This window comes from Hyperolius riggenbachi, chromosome 4 (genome assembly GCF_040937935.1).
Source record: "Hyperolius riggenbachi isolate aHypRig1 chromosome 4, aHypRig1.pri, whole genome shotgun sequence".
Classification (NCBI taxonomy): Eukaryota; Metazoa; Chordata; class Amphibia; order Anura; family Hyperoliidae; genus Hyperolius; species Hyperolius riggenbachi.
This window is the reverse complement of record NC_090649.1, coordinates 146051581-146071814: the sequence shown is the minus strand read 5'-3', so window position 1 is coordinate 146071814 and position 20234 is coordinate 146051581. Positions and strand designations below refer to the sequence as shown.

The window sequence follows — 20234 nt, the reverse complement described above, 5'->3', positions numbered from 1 at the left end:
GTGGACAGATGCAGCGGAGGACGGCGGCGTGGGAGCGATCCAGGCTGATGGGTCTGGAGGAAACCCCAGGTATGTATAAATATGTTATTTTTTCATCTCTGGTTTTCTTTAAGTCAGGCCTTAAGAGCTGTTTATTGTAATCAAAGTGAAGTCAATACCGTAGGCATTGAAGCTATTCTGTAGGCATTAACACAGTATAATATAAAGGAGTGCAGAGTAAGTGCAGTAGCCATTATTACTCCCAGTATTCTGGTGCTTTGTTTCATGTATTTCTATGTATCTACTGAACTCATACATACTGTTTTGTGTTGGAGCCTGTAGAAGACCGCACACACACAACTGCTTATTCAATAACTTATCTGCAATCCCTACCATGCTGTAAACATGGTTACACAACTGATCTCACAACCACCCTGCACATAGATTTTCCATGATTCTGGACCACACTCTATCTGTATCAGCAAGCTACACAACCATTGTCCTAACTTTCCCTTTAGGCCCTTTTCCACCTGTGCTGGCGTCTGAAAGATGAACACTACAACAGTACGCATCTGAATCCCTCTAGTCATATGCTGCTCGTGAATTTGGGAGCATCCTATTCATTTCAATAGGCTGCGATTCCCCATCTGAATTTCCGTAGTAGAAACGAGTCCTAACCCTTTGCTCTTAGCAAGATCTGTACAAGCAGCTCCGTTCTGCATGGCTGCTGTAGTCTCTGACACAGTCACAAACACACAATATTTCTTTGGCAGTGCTCAGAGGTAGGGATGCTCATTCGGATTCCACGGAAATGCAATTTCCGAAATTCCGATCGGAATTTGCATTTCCGCATCAGAATGCGAAAATCGGTAATGCAAGTGCGTTAGGCGGGAAATCGCGGAAATTCCGCCCGACTTTAACATCGATTTTCTCAAAAACTATAAGGTCTTTTTGAAAACTTTTTTTTGCATCTTGTTCAGGAGATTCTGCTTAATAAACCCTGAAAATTTGGTGTTTCTAGGACTTAAGGGGGCTTTGCTATTAACCGCTAAAGTCGGCGGATTTTTACTGTAATTTAAAATGCAGAAAATCCGCATCTGTCTGTTTTCTGCATTTACATTACAGTAAAAATCCGCCGACTTTAGCGGTTAATAGCAAAGCCCCCGTAAGTCCTAGAAACACCAAATTTTCAGGGTTTATTAAGTAGAATCTCCTGAACAAGATGCAAAAAAAAAGTTTTCAAAAAGACCTTATAGTTTTTGAGAAAATCGATGTTAAAGTCGGGCGGAATTTCCACGATTTCCGGTGGAAATTCCGCATTGGAAAGCGGAAATTGGTAGCGGAAAGTGGAATCGGTATTTGGCAATGGCGGAATGCGGATTTACCGCGGAATTGGAAATTGGCATTTCCGACCATCCCTACTCAGAGGCAGATTCAATGCTGTGAACGCTCAAAGCAGGGGACAGCCTTAATGATTTGGTAAAAAAGAGTGCAATAAAGATTGCAATTTTTTTTTTTATTTTTTTTTATTTTTTACAAAGTGCATGGTGTTGTTATTCAGAAACCTAGATAATGCCGTGTGCAGCAGTTCAGCAGTAGTACTATTGGAGAGAGTCAGGGAGTTGCAGTCCATGTCGCAAATTCAGGCCCAGTGTCTCTAAGGCTGGGTTCACACTGTACTAGATGAAAAACTGATCCTGTAAAAACCGATCCATTTTCCATTAAAAGAGATCAGTTTGTTCTGTTGGCCATCAGTTTTTCTATTCAGTTTTCTGTTTCATTCTGTTCACCACCCACAAGGTACCTGCCACTGTCCCACGCTGCTGCCATCCATTCGAGTCCCTGGCTCCCTGCATGCTAGAAACGCCAATATATCTATTGCAGAGCCCCAGCAGAAGCACCAGACTCCCATTGGTTTGTAAAAGACGAATAGACATCCTCCATGAGCACCAGGGAGGATTTCCATTGGTCCCCTACTAAGTGAACCAAGGAAAATCCTCTCTGGGGAGGGACAATTTCCATTGGTCTATTGCAAACCAGTTGTAGCCTGATGCTTCTGCCGAGGATCTGGGAGCTGTATACTGGAGTTTCTAGTGCAGAGGACCTGAATGGATGGCGGCAGCAGTGGCGCAAGACCTGAATGGATGGTGGCAGGTGAGTATTTTGGAAAATATAGGCGGCAAGCAGCACCATCTGTTCTCATAGCCTAGCATTGATTCTGTTGACCTCTGCTTCTCCCCCACCTTACCAGAATTATCGTGTACAACCTAAAGTTAAGTTCCACAGAATGAACGGACCTGCTCCGAATAGAGTAATGTGAACAGATTGTATTGCTTTGCATAGGATCCATTTGCATCCGTTCTGGTAAATTCTGTTTGGGTCCACTGAACGGAATGTTTTTAGTGGCAGTGTGAAGCCAGCCTGCAGGTCACCTGCACTATTTTATTTTTTAAATGAGTATGGTACTATTTTCCAGGTTGGATTTAGACCGCACTAAAGGTGGACATACATCTCTCGACTTGGCGGCCGAGTGATTTGACAATTATCATTGAATCCCATGAAAATTGGTGCCACCAAGTGCATGTCTGATCGATAATGCGAACAATTTGGGGCTGAAATTGGTTGCCTGTATCGATTGGACATGCTGCAAGATGTTGAGCTGTCGTGGTCGATCGGGTGCGCGGCAGTAATGACGTGCAATATCGGGATGAACGACAAACACAACAAAACCCCCGGTGCTGTTTTCCTAGTGTATAAATGTATGTGTGTGCAATTTATACATTACCTGTCGTGTGTCATGGTGCCCATCCATCTTTCAAATCCGCCACTCTTCTATTAGGACTTAGGAGTATACATGCTGCAGACACATAGCACATGGCACGTGTGTGACATAACACACACGGCACGCCAGCAGCTTGTATACTGCTAATGGATGAGTGATGGATTTGAAAGATGTACGGGTACCGCGACAAAGGACAGTTAATGAATAAATGCACACACCGGGAGTACATTTATACACCGGTTGGGAAGTGGCAAGGTGGCAGACTCTGGCGATTCCCGATAGATTTCATGCTGAAATTGAATCAGCCTGCAATGTATGGGCAACCAACAGATCTCTCTCTAATCAGATTAGATCAAAAAGAGATTTGTCTTTTGGTCAAATCTGCCCATCATCACCAGCTGTATGGCCTCTTTTACCCCTTTACTTGTTCTGTTGCCAGCAGGCTCTTCCAGGCAGATAAACTTTTAGCTTCACAACTAGAGAGCTACAGGATGTCCACATTAGAAATGACCTTTTAACATGGACCATTACACTTCCTGAAACCCTAGGTGCCCTCTTATCATTTTATTTACTCCGCTATGCACATTGATTGCAAAATTGGTATAATGACTCATACCTCGAAATGCACATCACCTAAGCAGCTGAATGTTAAGTATGGGCCAATAATCTTCAGCACATCTTCTTTACTCTCATTCTGAATGGTGAACTTTGGCAACAGAGGATCCCATTTCTGGACAATGAAGCCAACAGTTGTTCCTGGAGGAGCTTGGACTTCCAGCTGAAAATGAAAAAAAAATGAAAATGGCATGCAGTTTCAACAATTACTGAATGGTGGATGTCTAATTAAAAAGTGCATATAAAACAGTAACTTTCAATACCCTTCAAATTAGCATTGCACCAAGGGATATTGTCATGTTGATTTGGATGTCAAAGCAAATCACTCCACAATGGAGATATGTCCATAATAAAACAAAGAAAGCTGTAATTTCTTCTGGATGTGTCAAAAATTATCACAAATGTAGAAAAGTGTTTAATTGTGCAGGAAAATTCATCACGGAAGGCTCAGCACATCTGAATAGAAGTGGCAAGCACTTATGCGTGTACAAATTTTTGTTTAAAGCATTCTGTTGCTGAACCACTCATGTATGCACATGGAAACTATTATTTAAAAATAAATGAATGTTGTGTTTGGATGAGTAAGGATTAGGTCGTACTGTTAAAGTAACCTTGCACTGAGGGAAATATGAAGTTTGCCATTGATGATCCCATTCTGAATAGTGCTATTTTTTTTTTATTGAGTTTTAAAGTACACCAAAGAAAAACAGCACATAACAACCCTCCCTGAAGCCCCCCTGACCCCCCCCCCCACACACACACACACACATACACACACATACACACACATATACACAAACACACCTCCTAGTTCAGGGCACTGGTCACGCAATAAGAGATAGCATGAGATAATATATCCCATGCTATCCAGCAAGCACCAACTCATGTCCAGAACATCGTGTGAGGCTGCATAATCAATCCACCTCTGCCAAATCTTATCAAATTTACAGGGGCAGTTACGGTTAAGGTAAGTGAGTTTGTATCATGTCATGGCTTTATTTATTCTCTTGGACCATGAAGATGTGGACGGAGGGGTATCGGCACACCACTTCTGGAAGACCTCCCACTTACCATAAAAGCACATCATTTTGACAAGGATGATTTGTAGTGAATAAAGAGTAGAGTCTGTATATAAACCATAGAGGAGCATTTTGGGGTCAACCACTATTCTTTCGCTCATGACCTTTGTCATAATCCGGGCCAGCCTGGACCAATAGTCCAGAAGAACTGGGCAGCTGCACAGCATGAGAAATAAGTCCCCCACATCGGTTTCACATTTTGGAAAGGCGTCCGGATTATCAGGGAAGTACACGTGCAGTTGTTGGGGGGTATGATAGGCCCAGGACACCAGATTCAGTGAATAGTGCTAGTTTGCTATCTGTCATATTGATCCTGTATCTTTAGAAATTTGATTACTCAAACCAAATGTGCACTTATCAGTGCTTTTAATGCATTTACAAACCACCCTCACACTGTACACATCAGTGTACATTTAAAGAAAAAAAAATGTGTTTTTCAAAAATATACCACATAGACTTAAAGAGGAACTCCAGCCTAAACAAACATACTGTCATTAAGTTACATTAGTTATGTTAATTAAAATAGATAGGTAATATAATCTCTTACCCACACTGTTTAACCAGTTCACCCCCAAGGGTTTTTATCCTAACGGACCAGAGCAATTTTCAGTTGTCAGCGCTCCTCCCTTTTATTCCCTAATAACTTTATTACTACTTATCACAAGAAAATGATCTATACCTCGTTTTTTTCGCCACCAATTAGGCTTTCTGTGGATAGTACATTTTGCTAAGAATTTTTTTATTCTAAATGCATTTTAATGAGAAAAACAGAAAAAAAAAGAAAAAAAAATCATTATTTCTCAGTGTTCAGCCTTTATAGTTTTAAAATTAAACATTCTCCTGTGGATAAAACAAACACGTTTTATTTGCCCAGTGGTCCCGATAATTAAACCGTTTAGATTATGTCCCTACCACAATGTATGGCGACAGTATATTATTTTGAAATATAAGTGGTTATTTTTCTGTTTGTTCTGGCCATAATTACAAGCCCCTATGTAATAAATTAAAATTAATTTTCCCCCATAAAATATAGAATAAAAAAAGCTGAGTCCCTAAGGCAACTATTTATTTATTTTTTTTAAGCTGATTTTTTTTTTTTTACAAGTGTTTTTTTTTGGGGGGGAGGGTTGGAAGTGTAATTTTATTAATGATGTGTATATACTTGAAAATGTATGTATTTTGTAAGTGTAATATACTTTTTGGCCACAAGATGGCGCTGGTGAACACTCATAGGACGTGTTCACTTTTTTTTTTTTTTTTTTTACACACTTTATTAAACTGTTACATTTCCTGTTTATGTGAATGGACGCAGCCGCTGTTCGCGGTCACGTCCATTCACTCCAGGCACTGCGATTGGGTAGAGGACTGTTCAGTCCTCTTCCCCAATCGCCCAGCACGGGATCCCGACGGTAATGGCGGCGGTAGCGGCGGACACACGGCGGTAGCAGCGGCGGGAATGCGCGACGTATTAAAACGTCATGTTGCTGTTAATAGCGGTAAGCATGACGTTTTAATACGTTAGGATGGCGGTAAATGGTTAAAAGAAGAGGAAAATGTTTGATTTCATGATGGCAGCCATCTTTTTGGTTGAAAGGAGCAGACAGGGAGCACGAGGCACAGTTCCAACTGTCCTGTGTCCTGAGCACCTCTCCCAGTTGCTAGGCAACATGAATAACAACATAGGAAATCCCATCATGCTCTGCACAGCATCAGGGAAAAAAACCCAGGCTTTTTTTCTTTGATGGGTGGAGCTTAGATAAAAATGCAGCTAAAAATGATGCTTTGGTAAGAAAAACAAAGTTCTGATGCTGTGAAACACCAAGCCTTTTCAGTTCTGCTGAGTAGATTTTTAGTCCGGAGGTTCACTTTAAATGAAACTATTCAAACAAGACACGTAACTATAGTCCCACTACTGCCAACACGGCTAATGGGGCTCATGTCTCTACCCCTATCTGATTATGCAAAGTAGCAAAACAGAGCAAACATACTGTACCTGCTCCTGCACCAGGTGATCTTATTTTCTCTGCTCTTCACAGTATCCATTCAGTGTGCAGCAATGTCCTTCCATAAAGCTCTCAAATGTGAAAAATAGATGAAGGTACCCGGCAGGGGTGTAACTAGAAATCACTGGTTACCCCTGCAAAACTTTGGATTCAGCCTCCTCCATGCCCCCTCCGCCCAAAAGCCTCTCTTAATTCACCCCCCCCCCCCCCCCCACACACACACACACACCCTTCTCCTTTTAAATCAAGCCTGTTCTGGCATAGTGGTGGGCAGCACGGTGGCATAGTGGTTAGTGCTCTTGCCTTGCAACGCTGGGACCCCGGTTCGAATCCCAGCCAAGTCAACATCTGGAAGGATTTTGTATGTTCTCCCCATGTCTGCGTGAGTTTTCTTCTGGCACTCTGGTTTCCTACCACATCCCAAAAACATACAGATATGTTAATTGGCTTCCCCCTAATTGGCCCTAGACTACAATACATACACTACATGATACATACATAGACATATGACTGTGGTAGGGACTAGATTGTGAGCCCTTCAGAGCGACAGTTAGTGACAAGACAATAAACTCTGAACAGCACTGCGTAGTATGTCAGCGTTATATAAATACTTGAATAAATAAATAAAATAATGATGTTTATAAGAATTGTATACCATGTTAGCATAGATGCTGTGAATCCTGTATACTGGAGGCGGACATGACCAAGTGCCTTTCACATGCACATGTGCACGTTAATGAGCTACACATGCCCTGTAAAGGGAATTGCCCATGTACTTTCCCCTTTTTAATGCACAAAGAGGTCCTATAGTGGTTACAGCCGAGGAATAAGACAACGGCAGCAGCAGTAAGCAAGCTGCTCTGCCTATACCCGTCTATGGGCATTGTTTGTTCTTCCACCCTGCAACTGCATTACATTTTTGGGTTGATGGGCCTGCCCCAGCACTAATTCACTTACACAGGCGAGCTCCTGCGTGCTCCCAGCCCCTCCCCCCCACACTCGATTGTGAGGGCTGCGTGGTTAATAGTTGGCACTGGAGCAAGTACACCTGACATGCTGCATGGGAGTATCTAAGGGGAAGAGGACACTAGTTTCCAATAAAGTATATCCTTGCTTCACTTACCTTAGGAGAGGGGGATGTTTATACTGGTCACATTTACTAAAAAAGGCAATGAGGAATTTTTATACTGGCCCCACTTGCTATGGTTTGGTAGGGGGATTTTTATACTGGACAAATTAACTGGAGGCAGGAAAGGATTTTCATTCTAGTGTCATTTGCTATGGGCATGGCCAGATTTCAGGCAAGGCCACAAAGGCCTAGGGCACCAGGAAAGCAAGGGGTAGCTGTGGGCAGCAGTTTGCACGTAGTGGTGGGTGGCTACCAACAGCCAGATCTGGCTGGATGAAGCCAGATAAAGGCACAGCGAACGGGCACTTACAGGGATCTCTGAGATGCCTGTCACTCACCGAATGTGCCGCTCGCCAAGGAGCTTACAATCTAATTGCTGTCATCATGTCACTAACTGCCATGTTAGGGGGGGGGGGGGGGTAGGATGCTATCAGTCTGGGGGCAGCTGGTGATAGTGGGCCTTGGGCGGTAAAAAGTACAAATCCGGCCCTGGCTATGGGTGTGTGGCAGGGGGGCATTGGGTGAGGATTGGGTGTTGGATTACTCATACTTGCAATGGAGGGGTGTTTTACTCTGGCTGCACTTATTTTTTGTAGGCGAAGGGTACTTAAAGTGACTTGCAAAAGTATTTGGCCCCCTTGAAGTTTTCCATATTTTGTCACATTACTGCCACAAACGTGAATCAATTTTATTGGAATTCCACGTGAAAGACCAATACAAAGTGGTGTACACGTGAGAAGTGGATCGAAAATCATACATGATTCCAAACATTTTTTACAAATCAATAACTGCAAAGTGGGGTGTGCGTAATTATTCAGCCCCCTGAGTCAATACTTTGTAGAACCACCTTTTGCTGCAATTACAGCTGCCAGTCTTTTAGGGTATGTCTCTACCAGATTTGCACATCTAGAGACTGAAATCCTTGCCCATTCTTCTTTGCAAAACAGCTCCAGTTCAGTCAGATTAGATGGACTGCGTTTGTGAACAGCAGTTTTCAGATCTTGCCACAGATTCTCGATTGGATTTAGATCTGGACTTTGACTGGGCCATTCTAACACATGGATTTGTTTTGTTTTAAACCATTCCATTTTTGCCCTGGCTTTATGTTTAGGGTCGTTGTCCTGCTGGAAGGTGAACCTCCGCCCCAGTCTCAAGTCTGTTGCAGACTCTAAGAGGTTTTCTTCCAAGATTACCCTGTATTTGGCTCCATCCATCTTCCAATCAACTCTAACCAGCTTCCTTGTCCCTGCTGAAGAGATGCACCCCCCGAGCATGATGCTGCCGCCGCCATATTTTACAGTGGGAATGGTGTGTTCAGAGTGATGTGCAGTGTTAGTTTTCCACCACACACAGCGATTTGCATTTTGGCCAAAAAGTTTCATTTTGGTCTCATCTGACCAGAGCTCCTTCTTCCACATGTTTGCTGTGTCCCCCACATGGCTTGTGGCAAACGGCAAATGGGACTTCTTATGCTTTTTCTGTTAACAATGGCTTTCTTCTTGCCACTCTTCCATAAAAGCCAACTTTGTGCAGTGCACCACTAATCGTTGTCCTGTGGACAGATTCCCCCACCTGAGCTGCAGATCTCTGCAGCTCGTCCAGAGTCACCATGGGCCTCTTGACTGCATTTCTGATCAGCGCTCTCCTTGTTCGGCCTGTGAGTTTAGGTGGACGGCCTTGTCTTGGTAGGTTTACAGTTGTGCCATACTCCTTCCATTTCTGAATGATCGCTTGAACAGTGCTCCGTGGGATGTTCAAGGCTTTGGAAATCTTTTTGTAGCCTAAGCCTGCTTTACATTTCTCAATAACTTTATCCCTGACCTGTCTGGTGTGTTCTTTGGACTTCATGGTGTTGTTGCTCCCAATATTCAACCTCTGAGGCCCTCACAGAGCAGCTGTATTTGTACTGACATTAGATTACACACAGGTGCACTCTATTTAGTCATTAGCACTCATCAGGCAATGTCTATGGGCAACTGACTGCACGCAGACCAAAGGGGGCTGAATAATTACGCACACCCACTTTGCAGTTATTGATCTGTAAAAATTGTTTGGAATGATGTATGATTTCGTTCCACTTTTCATGTGTACACCACTTTGTATTGGTCTTTCACGTGGAATTCCAATAAAATTGATTCATGTTTGTGGCAGTAATGTGATAAAATGTGGAAAACGTCAAGGGGGCCGAATACTTTTGCAAGCCACTGTATATAGCCCACAGTTGTTGTTGGAGGAGAACTTATGTAGCCAAAGTTTCTATGTAAGGAAGGAGGGGGGAGTTACTATCACAGTTGGAAAAAGGCATCAGTACATGTTTTGGGGCACTTGCTAGGGGTTTAATGAAGAGAGTTAAGGTGGTTACCATAGAGAGGTAGAGAGGCGGAAAGGAGGTGGAACATGTGGAACTTAGGTGGGGTTACCATGCCATTTTTGCGGGGGTATTTTTAGTTGTCTCTCTGATTCAGATCCCTGTGTTGTGTATGTGACACTGCATTGCAGTTTTTAATGCACTGCATGTTGTATTTCTGTCCTAAAAAAAACCCCACACACTTTATTTCTTATTCATAGCTATAATTAGAAAGAAATGTCATACACAGCAGAAGAAAACTGAATACACGTACAAATGAAAACACAACGCAAATAAATACAGTATGCATGCATATTTTTTTTTTTTTGCAAAGCACAAATGCAATGCTGTAGTGCTCATTCCGCAGCTGATAGGAGTTTACAAACGGTAGAAACATTGTACCGCTGTAATTTGCTGTATGAAAGTGGTGACAAAATGCAGTGAAATATGAATGGTTAATGGCAGAGGTTAGTGGATTATAGAAATACAGGCTGAATGTCAAGTTAAAGGGAGCCTGAGCAGTGGAGGAAAATCAAAATCGGGACTTACCTGGGGCTTTCTCCAGCCCCACCCCCCGTAGACCATGAGGTCCCCCGGTATCTTCCTGGCCTCTTTCGTGGTCCCTCTGTCTGGTCTGGTAGCCCGGCGACTTCTAAGCAAGTCGCCTGTGTTTGATCCTGAAGTGCTCCTGCCGCATTATCATGTCGGGGGCCGCCAGCCTCTTGCGCGGGATCTTGCATGGGCAACTTGCTTGGAATTAGCTGGATTACAGCGTGACCACGGAAGAGGCCAGGAAAATGCTGGGGTCCTCGCCGGCTACAGGGGCTGGAGGAAGCCCCAGGTAAGTCCCGATTTTAACTTCTGTCCACTGCTCAGGGAGCCTTTTAGACTTCAGTGATTAATGAGTTTGAGTTTACTGAATCCAAAAAACAACATAGGTACCAAGATTATCTTAACCACTTGCCGACCGCCCACAGCCCATGGGCGGCGGCAAAGTGGATGCCTTAGGGACCGCAATACGCCTGACGACGGCGGGTCCTTAAGGCGTGTCCGGGGAGCGATCGCGTCATTTATGACGCACGCTGCCCGCCGCGAAAGGTCCCGCCCACCTTGCCCGATACCCCGCCGGCCAATTAGCAGTGCCGGCGGGGTTTAAAATTATGATCTGGCCAATATAAATGTATAATACACTTTGTTTACATGACAAAGTGTATTATACAGGCTGCCTCCTCCTCCTCTGCACTCGTATTCGCACGGATCGTCCGAGGAGGAGGCAGCCCTGTGCAGGAGCAGCAGAAAACCGTTTGTACACCCACAGATCCCCCCGATCGCCCACCCCAGCCCTCAGAATCCCCCCTGACCACCCCAGCAGACCCAAGTTTGCACCCAAGCACCCCCTAATAAATCCATCAATCACCCCCTGCCACTATCTGCCGACGCTATTATTTACATTAGGTCCCTAACTGCCCCCTAAGGTCCCTTGATCACCCCTTCCTACCCTCAGATCCCCCCAGACTACCTCCCCCTGTATACTGTATACACTTGTATACATCTGCCTTACCCTCTGATCACCCACTGATCACCTGTCTATCACCTGTCTGTCACCTGTCTATCACCCCTTGTCACCACCACCCATCAGAGCAGACCCTAAACTGTCCCTTGGGGGCACCTGATCACCCACCCAGACCCTCAGATTGCCCTCAGACCCCCCCCCCTCCTGATAACCTCCCCAGTGCATTGTTTACATCTATTCTCTAAACACTCACTGATCTCCCATCGGTCACCCCCTGTGTCTGCCACCCATCAGATCAGGACCCCATCTGCCCCGTGCGGGCACCTAATCAACCCCCCTCACCCTCAGATCGCCCTCAGACTCCCCCCCCCCCATCACCTTCCCAGTGCATTGTATTTGATTGTGCTGTAACTGTATTTGATTGTTCTGTAACTGTATTTGATTGTGCTGTCATTGTATTTGATTGTGCTGTTATTGTATTTGATTGTCCCGTAATTGTATTTGATTGTCTCGTGATCGGCTTTGATTGTCCCGTGATTGCCCTGTGATTGTCCCATGATTGCCCTGTGATTGTCCCGTGATTGGCATGTGATTGTCCCGTGATTGCCCTGTGATTGGGCTGTGATTGCCTTGTGATTGGCTGTGATTGCCCTGTGATTGCCCTGTGATTGGCCTACGATTGGCCTGTGATTGTCCCGTGATTGCCCTGTGATTGCCTTGTGATTGGCTGTGATTGCCCTGTGATTGCCCTGTGATTGGCCTACGATTGGCTTTGATTGTCCAGTGATTGGCTTTGATTGTCCAGTGATTGGCTTTGATTGTCCCGCGATTGCCCTGTGATTGGCTTTGATTGTCCCGTGATTGGCTTTGATTGCCCTGTGATTGGCCTGTGATTGGCTTTGATTGTCCCTTGATTGGCTTTGATTGTCCCGTGATTGCCCTGTGATTGTTTCTGATTGCCTCTGATTCCCCACTCACCACCACTCCCCTGTCACTATCCTAGTGATCTAAAAACAGTGATCAGTGAAAACTGTCACTTTTTTAGTATCACTAGTGTTAGCAGTTAGGCCAGTTAGCTAGGCCCATTTGTTAGTGTCAGTTAGTGCTCAGCCCACTGCACCACAGTCACTAATTAGCATCATCACTGTCGCTAATCAACATTGTTACTATATAGTATCTGTAAGTGATCGTTACTGATCGCAATCAGATCTATTAGGGTCACTAGGATCCACTAAAAAACGCAGTGTTTGCCCAATCAGGTCTGATCGTTCGCCTGCACTTGCGTTCAGCCCACCCCACCACAGTGACAGAATTTTTTTTTCTGATCACTGTAAAAACCACTGTACACTAGCTGTGCACTGTAAACATCAGTTTTGATTTTTTTTAATCAAAACTCAGTGATCACAGCTTTCTACCACTCAAATACTCCCTTTCGCTAGGTAGGTGCTCTTTTTTCTGGGTAGTCTCAGAGGAATACCCCCTAAATTTAGCAGTCCACCATGGCAAGAAAGGGGTATTCCGATGATGAGGTTCTCAGGTACATGGCCCAGTCGGATGAGGACTATTGGGACGAAACATTCGACGAATCATCTGGGTCAGAGTTTGTACCTGAATTGAGCAGTGGCTCACTGACCGATAGCGATGACGAGGTTGAGGTCCCGGCTAGAGCCAGGCGTACCACACTCCATGTCGTTGGACCGCAGGTGGCGCAGGATCAGCCTCAAGGGCAGCAGAGTGGTGCTCGTGCTGGTCTGAGATTTCATGGTGGGGCAGGCACCAGCAGCACAGCATCTCCTGGACCTAGAACCAGTACTTCCGTACACCCTGGTGAAGTGGCGAGCACCAGCATGGAAGTTGAAACTGGTTCGGTGGCACGTGCAGTAACACCCCAGTCGCAGCCACCAAGTAGACGGGTCCGTACTACCCCTAGTTTACCAGAGGTGCTGACAAATCCAAATTGGCAATCCCCTGATACCGCCGCACCCATACTGCCCCCTTTCACCGCCCAGTCTGGAGTCCAGGTGGCGACAGATAATCTAGGATCGCCTCTAGACTTTTTTTTATCTGTTTATCACCCAGGATCTCTTAGAACTAGTCGTGGCAGAGACCAACCATAAAGCCACACAATTTCTAACCGCCAATCCGAATGTCCCCCTTGCCCAGCCATTTCGGTGGAAACCAGTCCAAGTTTCCGAAATTAAATTTTTTTGGGGCCTTCTCTTACACATGGGACTAATCAAACAAAATGTGTTGCGGTCTTATTGGTCTACGGACCCATCACAACATGTTCCCTTGTACTCTGCTTCCATGTCCAGGACACGATTTGAGAACATCCTGCGCTTCCTGCACTTCAATGATGACAAAACCTGTCATGAACGTGACCACCCTGCTTTTGACCGGCTCCACAAAATTCGGCCCCTCATAGACCACCTGTCATCAAAATTTGCAGATGCTTATACCCCTGAACAGCAAATCTGCGTAGACGAGTCCCTCATACATTTTCCTGGGCGCCTTGGCATCAAACAGTACATCCCAAGCAAGCGCGCCCGGTATGGGGTGAAACTGTATAAGCTCTGTGAAAGGGCCACAGGCTATATACATCTTATTTTAGGGTCTATGAGGGAAAAGACCCCAAATTGGAGCCGTTCGGATGCCCTGACTACCTGGGGAGCAGTGGAAAGGTTGTGTGGGACTTGGCGTCACCCTTGTTCCAGAAGGGCTACCATCTTTATGTGGACAATTACTACTCAAGTGTGGCCCTCTATCAGCACTTAAAGTTAGAACGGCTCATTACCACCAAACTTCAACGGGGGCAGAGGGCCGCATTGAGTGCTGACGACCTGCTCGCGGTGAAATGGAAGGACAAGAGGTACGTTTACTTTCTGTCCACGATTCACGCAGACACGACAGTCCAAATTCAACGGCGAACTGAGGTCATTGAAAAACCCCTTGTCGTCCACGAGTATAATACCAACATGGGAGGGGTGGACTTCAATGACCAGAGGTTAGCGCCCTATTTACTTTCCCGCAAAACAAGGCGCTGGTATAAAAAAGTGTCCTTTTATTTAATTCAATTGACAGTTTACAACACCTTTGTTCTCTACAGTAAGGCTGGGAGAACTGGATCGTTCACCTTGGGGTGTCCTTCTTTCTAAAATGGGGTCATTTGTGGGGTTCCTATACTGTCCTGCAATTTTAGGGGCCCTAAACCGTGAGGAGTAGTTTTGAAAACAAATGTCTCAAAATGACCTGTGAAATCTTAAAGGTACTCATTGGACTTTGGGCCCCTTAGCGCAGTTAGGGTGCAAAAAAGTGTCACACATGTGGTATCGCCGTACTCAGGAGAAGTAGTATAATGTGTTTTGGGGTGTATTTTTACACATACCCATGCTGGGTGGGAGAAATCTCTCTGTAAATGGACAATTGTGTGTAAAAAAAATCAAAAGATTGTCATTTACAGAGATATTTCTCCCACCCAGCATGGGTATGTGTAAAAATACACCCCAAAACACATTATACTACTTCTCCTGAGTACGGCAATACCACATGTGTGGAACTTTTTTGCACCCTAACTGCGCTAAGGGGCCCAAAGTCCAATGAGTACCTTTAGGATTTCAAGGGTCATTTTGAGACATTTGTTTTCAAGACTACTCCTCACGGTTTAGGGCCCCTAAAATGCCAGGGCAGTATAGGAACCCCACAAATGACCCCATTTTAGAAAGAAGATACCCCAAGGTATTCTGTTAGGAGTACAGTGAGTTCATAGAAGATTTTATTTTTTTGTCACAAGTTAGCGGCAAATGACACTTTGTGAAAAAAACCAATAAAAATCAATTTCCGCTAACTTGTGACAAAAAATAAAATCTTCTATGAACTCACCGTGCTACTAACGGAATACCTTTGGGTGTCTTCTTTCTAAAATGGGGTCATTTGTGGGGTTCCTATACTGTCCTGGAATTTTAGGGGCCCTAAACCGTGAGGAGTAGTCTTGAAAACAAATGTCTCAAAATGACCTGTGAAATCCTAAAGGTACTCATTGGACTTTGGGCCCCTTAGCGCAGTTAGGGTGCAAAAAAGTGCCACACATGTGGTATTGCCGTACTCAGGAGAAGTAGTATAATGTGTTTTGGGGTGTATTTTTACACATACCCATGCTGGGTGGGAGAAATCTCTCTGTAAATGGACAATTGTGTGTAAAAAAAAATCAAAAGATTGTCATTTACAGAGATATTTCTCCCACCCAGCATGGGTATGTGTAAAAATACACCCCAAAACACATTATACTACTTCTTCTGAGTACGGCAATACCACATGTGTGACCCCTTTTTGCAGCCTAGGTGCGCTAAGGGGCCCAATGTCCAATGAGCTCCTTTAGGCTTTACAGGGGTGCTTACAATTTAGCACCCCCCAAAATGCCAGGACAGTAAATACACCCCACAAATGAACCTATTTTGGAAAGTAGACATTTCAAGGTATTCAAAGAGGGCTATGGTGAGTCCGTGGCAGATTTCATTTTTTTTTTGTTACAAGTTAGAAGAAATGGAAACTTTTTTCTTTCTTTTTTTTTTTTGTCACAAAGTGTCATTTTCCGCTAACTTGTGACAAAAAATAAAATCTTCTATGAACTCACCATGCCTCTTTGTGAATACTTTGGGATGTCTTCTTTCCAAAATGGGGTAATTTGGGGGGTATTTATACTATCCTGGAATTTTAGCACCTCATGAAACCTGACAGGTGGTCAGAAAAGTCAGAGATGCTTTAAAATGGGAAAATTCACTTTTTGCACCATAGTTTGTAAACGTTATAACTTTTACCCATTCCAATAAATATACACTGAATGTTTTTTTTTGTTTTTTTTGTCAAAGACATGTAGCAGAATAACTTTCGCGCTCAAATGTATAGGAAATTTTACTTTATTTGAAAAATGTCAGCACAGAAAGTTAAAAAAGTCATTTTTTTAAATAAAATTCATGTCTTTTTTGATGAATATAATAAAAACTAAAAATCGCAGCAGCAATCAAATAGCACCAAAAGAAAGCTTTATTAGTGAGAAGAAAAGGAGGTAAAATTCATTTAGGTGGTAGGTTGTATGAGCGAGTAATAAACCGTGAAAGCTGCAGTGGTCTGAATGGAAAAAAAGTGCCTGGTCCTTAAAGGATACCACAACCGAATGGTTGTGGTAAAATTGATTGCTGCACTGTGTAGGGGGTGATGAGCGCATACCTGCATTTCCTCCCGCCCCCCTCCATCTGCCGCCGTTCATACGTTATACACTCCGGTGTGCGGCGACTTGCTTGACCTCTGACCCGGACATACTGTGCCCTGTGTGCGCAGTATGTCCTTCCCCCTTCGCTTCTGGCCGGCGCATAGTGCCAGGCTCAGAAGCACGCTGTCCCCTTTTTGCTGCGATGCGCTCCATTACACCGAGCGTCACATGCTAATCATGTGACGCTCTGTGTGATGGAGCGCACACGCAGCAAAAAGGGGACAGCGTGCTTCTGAGCCTGGCACTATGCGCCGGCCAGAAGCGAACAGGGAAGGACATACTGCGCACACAGGGCGCAGTATGTCCGGGGCAGAGGTCAAGCAAGTCGCCGCACACCGGAGTGTATAACGTATGAACGGCGGCAGACGGAGGGGGGCGGGAGGAAATGCAGGTATGCGCTCATCACCCCCTACACAGTGCAGCAATCAATTTTACCACAACCATTCGGTTGTGGTATCCTTTAAGGGGTAGAAAGACTGTGGTCCTCAAGTGGTTAAAGAGAACCTTAGCTGAGAGGGATATGGATGTTTCCTTTTAAACAATACCAGTTGCTTGTCAGTCCTGCTGATCTCTTTAGCTGCAGTAGTGGATGAAACACAACGCTGAAACAAGCATGCAGCTAATCCAGTCTGACTTTGGTCAGAGCAGCACCTGATCAGGATGCTTGTTGAGGGGTGCTGGCTAAAAGTATTAAGAGACACAGGATCAGGAGGAGAGTCAAGCAACTGGTACTATTTTAAAAGGAAAAATCCATATCCTTCTCAGTTTAGGTTCCTTTAAGACACAGAAACAGTTTCAGCCAAAATAGTTCTCCCAGTACAGTACAACAGAAAAAATTATTTCTACTTGGGATGCAGGTAGGAAAAAAATACACCAGTGTGAGTAATAGTGGATGACGTAACTTCTGTCAGCGTTTATTGATATTGAGAGATTTCTTTACTTTGTGTAATGTCTCCAGAGACAGATCAGTGGGAAATTCCTCACATTAGGACACACAGCATAAAAGTGCAGACAGTTTTTCTGACTGGTTCTCACTCCTCAAAATTAGAATAAAAGTCTTGACTGCCCATGCCAGTGACATGCCAGCCATGCCTTCTTAGATGTAAATAGCTTGTTACACCTTCCATCTGTTTTATCTGTTTTATAATGCTTTTCTTTTTTTTTTGCTTAAATTTTTGTTTAAATTTATAATAATGTTATAATTATTTTCCCTTTTTGCATAAGTTTATAAAGATGTTATAAAGCTTTTCTTTTTTTGCACAAGAGTTTGCTCTGGCTTCTTGCATTGCATATACTATATTCTTGTGCTGACTTTACTACCTTTTTTTTTTTTTTTTAAATCTTTTTTACAGCTACAAAAAGTCTTCTGCATTTGTACAGATACTTTAAAGGGAACCTTAAGCCTTAGAAAAAAAATGACTTTTACTCACCCGAGGCTCCCCTCAGCCTCCTGCAGGTGAACGGTGCCCTCGCCGGGTCCCTCCGATACACCTGGACTCGCCGGCGGCCACTTCCGGTTTGGCCATCACCGGCCGACAGGCTGGGAACGCGGCTGATTATAGCATTATAGAGGGCGCTATTGCGGCCGGGGACGCGGATAATCAGCCGCATTCCCAGCCTGTCGGCCGGTGACGGCCAAACCGGAAGTGGCCGCCGGCGAGTCCAGGTGTATCGGAGGGACCCGGCGAGGGCACCGTTCAGCTGCCAGAGGCTGAGGGGAGCCTCGGGTGAGTAAAAGTCATTTTTTTCCTAAGACTTAAGTATCCCTTTAAAGCATCTGCTGCATGTTTTTTCAGAGTCTGTGGGTAAAAGTATTAGAGGCAGAGGATCGGCAGGATAGCCAGGCAAATGGCATTGCTTAAAAGGAAACAAACATGGCAGCCTCCATATCCCTCTCACTTCAGTTGTCCTTTAAAAACAAATCTGCCATTGGGCTAATTTCTGCACTGGAAGCGTACATATTAGTACGTCATTGGTAAGTTGGGCGCAGGGCGAATCGAAGGATGGTTCTCCCTGCTGCCGCTAAACTCCTGTCAATCAAGCCCACATTGTCCACAGCATACTGCGCAAAATATGGCACTGACCAGGGCCGAATTTACCATAAGGCACTGTAGACACGTGCCTACAGGCGCCTGATGATGGAAAGATGGCTCACTCCCCTCCCCGAGCGCCTTCCTCCTTCCCTATATAGAGTCCTAATGAGAGTGTAAATGAGAGGATACTCACCCGGCATTCCAATGACAAGATCTCCCTTCAGTCAGGGGCACCTCTAGCTACTTAATGACCTGGGTTCCTCTTGCTACAGAAAACACAATGTATGCTTGTTGTGGGGCATAAATCAGCAAAACAAACACAAATTGTGTTTTCTGATTGAAATCAGTATAGTGTTTATTTAATCTAGCTACTTAATATTGAGGGAACCTCTAGCTTCCTAATACTTGGGGGCACCTCTAGCTATTAAATATTGAGGGTACTTCTGGCTACTACTAAGGGGCACCTGTAGCTACCTATGATGGGCAAGGGAAGTAAGGAAGAAGTGTCAGCTGGGACAGTGGTGTAGTTTGGCGGGATTTGTAGGTTCATGGAGGGCGAAATCTAGGGTGCCAGGACTTCTGTGCCTAATGGCTCCTGTGATGTAAATCAGGGCCTGGCACTGACTGTTACAGTGAACACACTTCATTATGTTTGTTAATATTAGATTTGCTTCAGAGTCCCTTTAAGGATTATGTATAGGTTAGAATCCAAAGGCAACAAAAGTTGTTTGGGTGATACCTTTAATGACTAACTGTACAAGAGTTCTTCGTAAGTTTCTCTTTCAGGCATCATACAGAATACAGAACTGGCTCAGAATCATGTAGGTATGGTTCTAATCCAGTTCTGTGTCATGCCTGGAGAAAAAACAATGTTTTGAAAGCTTGCAAAGCAATCTGCTACAGTTGGTCATTAAATGTATCACCTAAACAACTTTTGTTATTATGTCTTTGGATTCTCTCCATGACTGACTAACACCAGGCCACACACAATTGGCCTGGTTTGGAAAACCCTAATGTATGATATTGGGTATCTTTCCTTGACATTGACCAGCACCCCATTCTTAACATCAGTAAAATGAAACTCACAGTAAACCAGTTTAAATGATAAGAAATTAACATTTTTCATGTATACTTCCAGTGGAAAGCTAAACAAGATATTTGCATCAAACCATGAATTTTCTCTTAGTAACGTGTATGGCGTTATTTCACGAGCCAAGGAAGAAAGAATCTTTATACAAAAACTCTTTATACAAATAATTTCACACACGGAATAGTCACTGAATTGACTTCACCTTTGGAAAAGGGCAAAATTCAGCTTCTAAAATATTTTGCAAGCTAACTATTGTAATAGGTGTATGACATTTGAATTTTCTTCTGATAGATTAGGAACTTCACTACAGGGTCCAGCTCAACAAAGCATTTGACATTAAAAGTACAACAAAGGAAATATTATATCTGTCCCAATTGATTGCAGGCACAAATTATATT

At 44.2% G+C, this 20234-nt stretch overlaps 1 protein-coding gene across 4 annotated transcripts in view; it reads right to left on the bottom strand.

The window, feature by feature from the left end:
- The window catches only part of LOC137570548 (phospholipid scramblase family member 5-like), a 74413-nt gene that overhangs the window by 40195 nt on the left and 13984 nt on the right, over positions 1-20234 (bottom strand). For all 4 annotated transcript variants that reach the window (XM_068279241.1, XM_068279242.1, XM_068279240.1 and 1 more), the window contains one exon: positions 3378-3539. In XM_068279241.1, coding sequence (XP_068135342.1) covers positions 3378-3539 — 162 coding nt within the window. The remainder of the gene's footprint in view (positions 1-3377; positions 3540-20234) is intronic.